Genomic DNA, 11,429 nt, shown 5'->3' with positions numbered 1-11,429 from the left:
TATGGAGCAAATGGAATGCTCACACATTGCTGAAAGCAGTGTGAGTTGGTACAATGATATTGGAAAATTGATTGCGGTATTTATGACAGCTGGATGTATCTATACTCCGTGATCTGTACTCTGTGATCCAGCAATTCCATTCCTAACTATGTATCCAAAATAAATGCACACTTATGTTCTCCAAAAGATATGTACAAGAATATTCATAGCAACACTATACTAGCTAAAACCTAGAAATATCCAATATATATTGACAGTAGAATGAACATACAACATTTTTGGTATTTTTCATAGAATACTGTACAGCAGTGAAAATGATGAACTACAGGTGTGGGCTTCAAAATGGATGACTCTCAAAAATATAATGTTGAGCAACATAAGCAGGACATATGAACACTACACCTTAGATTTCATTTACATACAAATTGAAAAGTGTACTAAACTGAATATATATTTTGAATACAGACAGAAGTGGCATAACTATAAAGGAAAGCAAGGGCTAATTACCATAAAATCTCAGAAACCGGTTATCTTTGGGGAGGAAGGAGAATAAAGCAACTGAGGAGAGGCATGGAGCATAGATATAGCAAATATTCTCCTCCTTTACCTGGCAGCTCATTTGAATGCTATTCTTTAAATAGTATAGGTATTTTATCTGCACTTTTTATTTGTTTGTGTGGCTTATTGTACAATGAGCTTTTGTGTGAAGTAGTCAAAAGACTTCAACAGTCTGACATTTGCTTATGTCTCGCTCAATTTCAGGCTTGGTGGGCATGCAGTCAGTGTCTAAAGAGACAAGGGGTGGGGATTTAACTGGCTGGATTACTATCCAGTTTGTTACCTTCCCCGCCTTAACTCCACCTCAACTCAGTGACTTTCTTAACTCAGATTCTGTCCCTGACCATACCTAACTTCAGGATATTCATTTCTATTACTCAGAACTTTTGGTAGCAACGACAGAATAGCAAGTCAGACTAGCTGAAGCAGAGGGCTAATTTACTGCCTGATAACCCAAACATGAGAAGGGTGTGTGAAGAACTGTTCTCAAGGTAAAGGAGGGAAGGCTGGCTGTGTCATCTGAATCTTCTCTCACCATCACTTCTTTCCTTGTCTCAGTGTATTAGGGTTGTTTTTCTCAGACAATTGATCTCCACCCCCAGAATTAGATCACTGCTTCTGGAATTCGGTGGTTCATATAGATCACCTTTGCCAAAAGAAGGGACCCCCTTTTTCTCCTTTTATTACCCATTCAAACAAAAGATTTTAATAGACCAGACCAAGTCTCACACACAACACACACACACACACCTACCTGTTGTCAGGGGTCAGGCTTTTATGATTAGCAGTCCCCCTTAGACTCACAAGTTGATGGTTCAAGGAGACAACTCTTCACAAGAAACAAGGTGCTGTTCAAAGTGGGGAGGCATGCTGGACACACACACTGTAGATGTCCAATGTATACATGATTTGTGTTTTCTACTCTTTTCTGATTATTTTCTCCCTACCACTGTGATTTTAAGGGCATCATCCCTCTTCAGACCTAGAATTACACCTTCCAATTACTTTTTTGATGCATCTGAAAGGTCGTCTCTGAAATAGCAAAGTGCAATAATTAGTCATTATATATTCAAGGCAAATCTGTCTTACAGAGTTTTTTGCAGGACCAGGGAAGAAGGAAGGAAAAGCCCAGTTTGATGCTGGGAGTGGTAAAATGATAAAGTAGATCTGGGTGGGGTTTGCAGCACCAGAGCATAATGGGGAAACACCTTGGTTTTATAATCAAGACCGGATCTACCAGTGACTTGCTGAATAACCTTTGGTGATTCCTTTCTCTTCTTGGGCCTCACTGTATTTCAAAACATGAAGAATTTCATTGTAATGTTACCTAACAAGTGAGCCAGCACTTCTACTCTGTGAGAAAGTAGGAAAACTCTTGGGACAGTCAGAGGTGATGTGATGTAATGTCCATTAGTTCTCCCTGTGAATAATCCTTGGGGAAAGCCCCCAGGTCCCTCCCAGAATCAGGTGGATATTTCCCAGTACAGCTAAGGAAATGTCCCTTCCCTTGTAAATACCACAGACCCGCCCCTGGAGCCAGGCCAAGCTGTACTGCATAAAGATTGGTACGGCCTTAGCTCTTAGCCAAACACCTTCCTGACACCATGAGGGCCAGCAGCTTCTTGATCGTGGTGGTGTTCCTCATCGCTGGGATGCTGGTTGTACAGGCAGCTGTCACGGGAGGTGAGTGAACAAGTGATCTGCTGGGCTGGGTTGGACTAAGGGGAGGCCCTCAGGGACACCCTGGGCCAGGACAGGGAGCACTTATGAAGCAGTAGGCAGCACTGGAGCCCAGATTTCAGCTTTCTGGCCTTTGCCATCATATCCAGAAAAAAGCAGAACTTTGGCTGGTGGACTCCACATGCTTTCCACCCCAGTGACTGAGAGATCAGGACTGTTGGTGGAAGTAATGTTGGTATGTGGCCTTGGCCTCAGATGTCAATACCTGCGCAGAATGTGCAATAAAATAATGAACTCCAGGATTTTAAACCTTGGGTGTGGACACTGTCCCTTGTTTCTCTGCCCCATGATAGCACCAGAGTAATCAGTACTCTAAAAGGAGGTTAAGAAACAACAAGGCTTCAGGAATCATGTCATTTGAGGACCCCTATTTTATAAGGAGGGAACCAAAATGTGGAAATGAGTGAGCAATTGCCAAGGTAATTCCCAGAGCCAGGATGGGGCTCAAGTCTCCTGGGATGTGGCTCAGGGTTCTTTCCTATTCCAATGTACTTCCTAAGAAATGACAATGTGTTCTGTTCACTGCTGGTTGTCACCCCAGTCTGACCACGGCTCATGAGAGACTTGCAGTGGAGGAAGGGGGAAGAAATAAATACTCAAGAGAACACTGGTCTTGTAGACACCCCCAAAAAGGGAAGAGCCTTCCAAGAGTGTCGCTCCCCCAGGTGTACCTTCCCTACTCAGGTCATGGTTTGAGGATGCTGCAGTAAGCAGTGGATGGACCCAGGACAAAGACATGGTAGCTAAAGCAGGGGCTTACTGGGTATAAATGTGGGCTCGTTTCTTCGTTTAACAGTTCCTGTTAAAGGTCAAGACACTGTCAAAGGCCATGTTCCGTTCAATGGACAAGATCCCGTTAAAGGACAAGTTTCAGTTAAAGGTCAAGATAGAGTCAAAGGGCAAGGGCCAGTCAAAGGTCCCGTCTCCACTAAGCCTGGCTCCTGCCCCAATATCTTGATCCGGTGCGCCATGTTGAATCCCCCTAACCGCTGCTTGAAAGATACTGACTGCCCAGGAATCAAGAAGTGCTGTGAAGGCTCTTGCGGGATGGCCTGTATGGTTCCCCAGTGAGGTGAGCACTAGCTGGAGGAAGAGGAGACCCCTGAAGACACAAAAGAAGGCTGAGTGGTGGGGAACCATCCCAGGTTGGTGGGAGGGAGGTTGTGGCAGGTAACAGAAAAACTGGGAGACTGAGGGGTCTGAGAGGCTATAACCAGTACCTAGAAGGATGATCTGGCCTCCTCACTGCCTCTGAGTGCTTCGATATGCTGACTCTCACGTCTGATTCTCTTCTCTTCCACAGATGGAGCCTGTCCTTGCTGCACCTGTGCCATACCCAGAGCTACAGGCCCCATCTGGTCCTAGGTCCCTGCTGCCCTTCCCCTTCCCACACTGTCCGTTCTTCCTCCCATTCAGGATGCACAAGCCTGGAGCTGCCTGTCTCATCCATTTTCCAATAAAGAGTCCCTTCTGCTCCACTTGTTTCTGGTTCCTGTGACTTCTGGGCTCCTGGATGCTTTGGGGAAATGGATGTAGAATTGGGACTTCTTCTGTCCAGTGAGGAGGGGAAAGGGTCCCATGGTGAAAGAGAGCAGGGTGCGGGGAGGAAACAGGAGGCCCGTTCCTAGGGCTTCATATTACCAATCCAATAATCAGCCGCACCTTTTCACCAGGAAATGGAAATCTGGAAATCTTGCCTTTGGCCAAGGACCAGGAAAAACACAAAACACAAAAAATAAATAAACGTTACATAAACCATAAGGAGGTCTTTTGTTTCCCAATCCACCATCAGTCCTGACCTGGCTACTGTCGGCCTTGCCAGTGCTACCAGCCAACCCTCATGGCTGAACCTACAGCTCCCCACTTCCTTCTCATTACCATTTCTCAGGGATCTATATTTTTTCAAGACAACATAGAAAGGATGATGTTACACATGCTGCGAAATTCCTGCTCTTTAGAATTTCACTGGTTCATGCCTGAGATTCCTCCATGATGTAGCATTCCTTTAGGTTAAGCAATATCCTCTTCCAGATTTCTGTTTTAAGATGTGAATGAGGGCCCGGCGCTGTGGCTCACGCCTGTAATCCTGGCACTTTGGCAGGCTGAGGTGGGCGGATCACGAGGTCAGGAGTTCGAGACCATCCTGGCTAACATGGTGAAACCCCATCTCTACTAAAAATACAAAAAATTAGTCAGGTGTGGTGGCGGGCGCCTGTAGTCCCAGCTACTCGGGAGGCTGAGGCAGGAGAATGGCGTGAACCCGGGAGGCAGAGCTTGCAGTGAGCCGAGATCGCACCACTGCACTCCAGCCTGTGCGACAAAGCGAGACTCCGTTTCAAAAAAAAAAAAGATGTGAATGAGGAGGATACACTAAGTCATTCATACTATGGTGTCAGAGGTTTGGGTGAATTGCATTCTCTGGAGACATACATATTGTGGGCAGGGCAGACTTGAGTAGTGGAGAAAGGGGCAGGATGTGAGCAACCTCATGGCTCTCCTGTTGACCCACTTGCCCCACTGCCATTGCACAAGGAAACTCTCAGAGAAGGCCACAGCCCCCAGGCAGGCAGCAGCCTGGGTGAAGGGGAATGAGCACAGGCTTGAGAGTCAGGTGATCTGAGCACTGGCTTTGCCTCCTTATGTATTGGGCGACCCCTGGCAAATGTATGTCCCCCTTCCAAGCCTCAGAGGTCTATTTCAGTTGAGGGGGTAAGGCATAATTATTCTGCAAAGGAAGGTCTAATCCTGCCATTCTGGGATCTGAAACAGCTCTTCTTTGTGTGTTGGGTTCCTGCTCTGAGAAGACATGGGGAGCAGAGGCTTGGGGTGAGACAACGTGGATCCTTGCACCACTTTGCCCCATCCATGAGCATCTGAGTCATGATTTTTCCCTGTCGTTCAGGGGCTAGTCTGAACAACAGTAGGGCTTTGATACTAGGGTATCTTGGAGCACAGGTAAGAGCAGTATCCAAACTTCTGGCTTGACAAATACTAAATACATCATTGGAGGAAATAATGGTTTCTGTTTTTTAATATTTACTCTATTTCCTATACTGGGTAGATTACATGTATTGTCACTTATTTTTCATAAGTCCTTTTCAGATGGCCATTACACATATTTTATTTTCTAATTTTGTAAAAAGATTGAAGCTAAGAGAAATTAAGTAACCATTAAAAGCCACAAGGTTAGTAAGTGATAGTAAATATTTTTATTATATGCTAGCAACAATCAGTTAGACATGCTGCATTTTCTATTGTTAATATCAACAAAATCACACCATTGTTATAAATAAACTAAACAAGAGGGAGGCAGAGCTCTAGAAAAGAGATCTATATAACTTTTCAGAGGCATATAAAAAGACTTGAATATACACATACCACAATACATGAATGGGAAGACTACGTGGTGAAGATGTCACTATTTACTCAATATTTAATATTTATTTAATTTATCCCTAAGGTGTATTACACCCAAAATCCATTTTTAATATGGTGTTGTTATGAAAGTTAAGGGAACTTGAAACCATTCTTAAATTTACGGGGAAGCATAAATTCTTGTGAATAGGCATAGATGTTTACAAATGAAGATTAAGCTTAGGGCACCGGAACTTCCTAGACTTAAAAAAAAGTTTTGCAAAGTAACAATAATCAATATGTTGTTTTTGTTAGGATAGTCAGGTTGATAAATCAATAGAAAACAAAAGAAAACCCAGAATCAGGCCTCATTATATCTAATTCAGGTAAAGATCAATGTCAAGTTCCAAAACAATGAAGAAAACTTGGATTTTTTTAAGAAACAAGATGCAGACAGTAGGTTCACTATTTACAAAAACAAAAGAACTAACTCTTGTCTGAATTCAGGCAAAGATTAAGCCACTGAGAGAGAAAAATTGAAAGGCTGCAAAAAGACACTTTCTTTTCCCTTAGGAAACAGTCCAGGATGACAGTCTATGCCTAGTAAGGTAGCTGAGCAACTCAAGACCTCACAGAGACCAGTGGTTTCTTCCATCCAAGATTTGCTGTGGAATAGAGACTGTAATTCCTTTCATGTTCACTCAGGCAGGGATGCATCGCCCAGGAAGACCCTGCCAGTTGGAATAGTCCTCTGACTGTAATAGGAGAGAGTGGAGCTGATACTGGGCCCCTCAGGATCTGCTGTGGGGCAGTGGCTGGAGAGCCCAGTCTCATTGACTTAGAAGGAGTGCACATCTTCCAGCAAGTTCCTGCAGAGACGCGATAGTTTCCTGATTGCAGCAGAAGGAGCTGAAACTGGGAATGCCCCCCTCGCCCCTCTTGGGATCTGCTGTAGGCTGGAGGCTGGAGAGTCCATCTTGTTGGCCAAGACAAGTACGTATCTCCCTGCAAGTCTCAGCACAGACAGGATAGTTCAATTACAGCAGGAAGCATCAGAGCTGAGACTTGATCCCATCTCAACCCGCTGTGCAACAGAGGTTGGCAAGCCTGTCAGGGAGGCTTAGACTCTTGGGCTATGAGACATGTGTGAGTCTCCCTCTGGGTTGCTGTGTGAGCAGCTTTGAGCTGGGACCTCAGCTGATGGGGGCCGGAGCTGAATCACAAGGCAGCTTTCAGGTTCACTGCCCAGTCAGTGAGCAGAAGGGCCTTTATGCCAAAGCCCTAGTGTGTGTGATTCATTCTGGACCCCACAGCAGATGGGTTTGATTGCAGGCTCGAGGCCAAATGTAACCAAACTCCTGAATGACTGGGCCATTTCTGGGATTAAACTCTGGAGCCAGCTCAGCAGATCAGCCACGTGGTTGTTGGTCTGTACTCTCAATATGACCCTCCAAGGTCTTGGGCTCCACCAGAGTTTCACAAACTTCCCCCTGAATCCAGATCCAAAGGCTCCCAGAGAGACTTTGGACTGTGGAGGAGTGTAGAATTCCTGTCATTCTTCTGGTGGGACATGAGCAAGTGCCTTCTGTTTCACCATCTCGGTTACGTCATTCCTTCCTCAGCAGTTTTTTCGGTCGATTTTGCAAAGCTTTAAGTTTTACAGTGGGGCTGGAAAGGGCAGGAGAGTGTGAGTCCCAGCCCTGGGATTTGCTGTTTCCTCCCTTTTCACTGACAGGTATTTTGTATTTTTGGCATTCTTTGTTTTCAAGTTATATTGAGGGTGTGGTTTTGCTTAGAAATTTCTTAGTGGTGGTATTATTTTATACCTCTTGGGGAGGAGATTGTGGAAGTTGCTCATTCTTCCTCTTCTGCCTTCTATTATCTTCAACTACCCCCAAAAATCCCCTAGAAACTACTCGATGAAAGAAGTTGGAGAAAAATTATTAATGCACTTGAAGGAGATAAAGAAAAAAGAAAGCCTGAGTGATGTCTTGGGTGAGTGGAAAAGAAGCTCTTTTTCTTGCTTCCATTTCGTTGCTTCCCTCTGCAATAATTCCGGATGTGATCCATGCATCGAATGTGTCCTCTAGACACAAACCAGATTTCAAAAGCAGAAATGGGGTTACCAGTTCTCCCAACTGCCCAAGCAATGAGAGGTACTGTTACTAGGGAAGACAGTCTTGTCCAAGGAGTGCAGGAACCAGACAAGGGCTTGGAGACCCAAGACCTCAAAGAGAGGTATAAGGCCCCAAACATGTTTCACTTTGCTGTCCCTGCATAGCCTCCCTAGAGATATTGACACCTGATTAACAAATCTTGAATGGCATAAGGGACAACAAAATGACTGTGGGGAGATGTCATTTCCCTCCTTACTTTATCCAGCTTGCACAGACCCCTGAAGGGAGAAATGCATTTCCTAATTTCACTCAGTTAGTCAAGCCCAGAAAAGAGCTGATTCTCTGATTCCCAGACATGGGTTCGTTATACAATTGTCTGAAAATAGCTAACTTGATCAAATTGTTTCAAATGTAATTTCTATGATTCCAATTGATGCCTCAGTATTTGTCTCCTAATAGTTGGAGTCTTTCATTGCTTTCCAATTGTTTAGAATTTCAAAAGGAATTATTAATTGATAGAAATAAGGAATTCACAGCACAATGAGGGCCCAATTTGGGAGATGCAACTTTGGACCAAGTTTTTTTTTTTTTTTTTTTTCCACATCTAAGCTTGGTCCTGTCCACCTAGGAGGCTGTGTAACTGGGCAGAGAAAACAATCTTTTTACCCATATTAACTTATCCAGCTTCAAGCCCCTTCTCGGTACACTCTGTCCTCTGATTCCCTTCTGGAATTCAGAAACAGGTAGTACTATGCCACCTCCCAGACCTAAGTCTTACTCCTAATCGACCTGGATGAGTTCCCTCTTCTCACTAACCTCAGAAACACCACCTGGAAAAGAGAAGGCCCAAGCATGTGGAGTTTTTGAGCCCCTCTAACAGAGTCTCCAAACTACCTAGAGCAAGCTTGTCCAACCTGTGGCCTGCAGGCTGCATGTGGCGTAGGATGGCTTTGAATACAGCCCAGCAAAAATTGGTAAATGAGTTTCTTTGTGATTGTTTTTTAGCTTATCAGCTATCGTTAATGTTAGTGTATTTTATGTGTGGCCAAAGATAATTCTTCCAATGTGGGCCAGGGAGGACAAAAGATTGGACACCCCTGACCCAGAGCTTTCTAAAGAGAAATTTGACTATGTGGGTAACTTTTGGGAGGAAGTCAGAAGAAGGGGGAAAATGACTGGATTTGGGGCCCACCTGGTTAAGTCCTCTAAAATGTCATTTGAGTGACTCACAGTGGCTTCATGAGCATAGCAGACATCAAGTTTTCAATTACAAGAGAAGACATATATTCTCTGCTCTCCTCCTTTTGTTTCCACCATCTGAATCCAATAATCCAAAACCCAGCAGGTTTCTGGCTTCTTGTCTGAGACCAGCAGCCCTCTGCTTGTCCCTGAGGCTTTATGGTCATTCCCAAGACAGAACGATAGTGCAGCCACTGGTCAGCTTCAGGAAAACTCAAGCTGCTTCTCATGCCCTGTCTAGATCTGGGACAGAGAGACTCTCATCCATCCAGTCATGTGGACCAGCCATCTCAAGGGTAAGCAGGAATCAGCCCTAGGAGGTAAAAACAGGCACCCTGTGTTTATCAGCTCTTAGCATGTGCCCTGATTATACAGCCTTCCATCCAATTTAGAACAGGAAGTACCCCTTGACATTATCACGAACCACCTTCTCACATTAAGGAGGAGAAAACTGAGTCCTAGGGAGGAGGATGAAGGTCTTTCAGTCAGAGTGCTCCATAGCCTTGCTGGGCCTAGAACTACGATGTAGCGCTAACTTCTTAATAAGGTCACTTTGATGGATCCACTTGATCTGGGCCATGAAAGGTGGTCCATTGGTTTGAGCCTGACAGCCTAGAGTGAAGGAACAGCATAAGGTAATGTGTGAAAGCAAAAACAAAGAGAAGACACTGCAGATGGAAGCAATCTGGCTGAGATGATTTTCTACAACTCTGTGACAAGTCAGCTATTCTCAGTGGAATTTTCAGCACCCCCTTATTCTCTCATTTTAATTACCTTAACTTTCTGTGTTTTTTATTCTTAATCTCACAAGTTTCAATAAAACAGCTTTATAGAATCTTTTAGCCTCTTTCATTGTTGAAAGGACTATAGGAGTTTTTAGAGACAATCTTTCTACCTTGCTCATTTTTGCATTTGTTAGAACTGAATTCTAGAGATACAAAAGAATTTGCCTAGTTTTTAGCAAATCCATTGTGATGTAAAAACAAAAAACAAAACAACAACAACAAAAAAAAACACCATGGAAGGCCAGGCATGGTGGCTCATGCCTGTAATCCCAGCACTTTGGGAGGCCAAGGTGGGCGGATTACTTGAGGTCAGGAGTTCGAGACCATCCTGGCCAACAAGGTGAAACCTTGTCTCTATTTAAAATACAAAAATTAGCCAGGTATGGTGGCAGGCGCCTGTAATCCTAGCTACTCAGGAGGTTGAGGCAGGAGACTTGCTTGAACTGGGGAGGCGGAGGTTGCAGTGAGCTGAGATCATGCCACTGCATTCAGCCTAGGGGACAGAGCAAGACTCCATCTCAAAAAGAAAAAAAACGCAATGGAAACATGATGAATTCTGAACTTGTGTTTAGTTTTCAGTGAGATGGTATAGCTTTCATATTGATTCAGATGTTAACCTTTCCCCAGTGACTGCTTTTTAATACCCTTTGCTTCCTTTCTTATTGGATTGTCCAGATTATTTCAATCTATTTGTAGGAGTGCTTATTATTTAAATAAGACTCACTATTTGCTTTTATACATTAAGAAATATTTTTCTGGTGAGTTGTTAACTATAGTCATGGGTCACTTAGTGGAAAGTGATATGGTCTCAGAAATGGATTACTAGGTGATTTTGTAGCTTAGTTATGCAATGCATGATTGTATTGTTTTCCTTTGCTTATATCATATTTTCCCATCCAAATGTTATCCGTTTTTATAAAGCCAAATTTTTATCATTCTTAGGAATTCCTCAAATCAGTATTTTACAAAAAACAAACAAACAAACAAAAAACAACACACACCTCACCAGACTTCCAGGAAAGCTGGAGTCTTGGTGGTCCACTCTATGATGTTCTTGTATCTTGCATCTTGCAAGAGCATCATACAGTGGACTTACAGGAACCTAGATGGTATAGCTTACTACACAGCTAAGCAATATAGTATAGCCTATTGTTCCTAGGCTACAAACCTGTACAGTATGTTTTTGTACTGAACAGTGTAGTCAATTGCAACTCAATGGTAAGTACTTGTGTATCTAAACATATCTAAATGTAGAAAAGTTACAGTAAAAATGTGGTACAAAATATGTAAAAATGGCATACCTGTATAGGGTACTTACCATGAATGGAGCTTGAAGGTTTGCAAGTTTATTGGTCTTGTGAATCATTAAGTGAATGGTAAGTGAATGGTAAGTGAATGTCAAGAACTAGGACATTGCTGTCTACTACTATAGACATAAATATTATATGCTTAGACTACACTAAATTTATTTAAAAGTTTTCTTTCTGCAATAATAAATTAACCTTAACTTACTGTAAAAACTTTATATACTTTTTTATTTTTAATTTTTTCACTCTTTGGTATTAAAACTTAGCTTAAAACACAAACACATTGTACAGTTACCCAAACATTTTTTTTTTTTTCTAGGCAAGAACTT

The 11,429-nt window shown here is 43.2% G+C and overlaps 1 protein-coding gene and 1 pseudogene across 2 annotated transcripts in view; one reads left to right on the top strand and one right to left on the bottom strand.

Moving 5' to 3' along the window:
* The first annotated feature begins 1,323 nt into the window (after window positions 1–1,323).
* PI3 (peptidase inhibitor 3, skin-derived) lies at window positions 1,324–3,776 on the top strand. Its single transcript, XM_011928963.1, has 3 exons — window positions 1,324–2,241; window positions 3,095–3,370; window positions 3,602–3,776. The coding sequence occupies exons 1-2, from the start codon at window positions 2,163–2,165 to the stop codon at window positions 3,367–3,369; spliced, it is 354 nt and encodes a 117-aa protein (XP_011784353.1). The 5' UTR covers window positions 1,324–2,162; the 3' UTR covers window position 3,370; window positions 3,602–3,776.
* Window positions 3,777–9,489: 5,713 nt separating this feature from the next.
* Window positions 9,490–11,429, bottom strand: part of LOC105502593 — a 3,218-nt pseudogene continuing 1,278 nt past the window's right edge. Inside the window, exon 2 of the transcript XR_001000362.1 lies at window positions 9,490–9,620. The product of XR_001000362.1 is annotated as a gem-associated protein 8 pseudogene (transcript). The remainder of the gene's footprint in view (window positions 9,621–11,429) is intronic.

The sequence above is a fragment of the Colobus angolensis genome, unplaced genomic scaffold (assembly GCF_000951035.1).
Source record: "Colobus angolensis palliatus isolate OR3802 unplaced genomic scaffold, Cang.pa_1.0 Scaffold8, whole genome shotgun sequence".
In the NCBI taxonomy this organism is placed as follows: domain Eukaryota; kingdom Metazoa; phylum Chordata; class Mammalia; order Primates; family Cercopithecidae; genus Colobus; species Colobus angolensis.
This window is presented reverse-complemented; position numbering and strand designations above follow the sequence as displayed.

Coding starts and splice junctions, on each gene's coding strand:
- PI3 (XM_011928963.1), top strand. CDS start 2,163: ATGAGGGCCAGCAGCTTCTTGATCGTGGTGGTGTTCCTCATCGCTGGG. Junction 2,242..3,094: donor ACAGGCAGCTGTCACGGGAG/GTGAGTGAACAA, acceptor TTCGTTTAACAG/TTCCTGTTAAAGGTCAAGAC.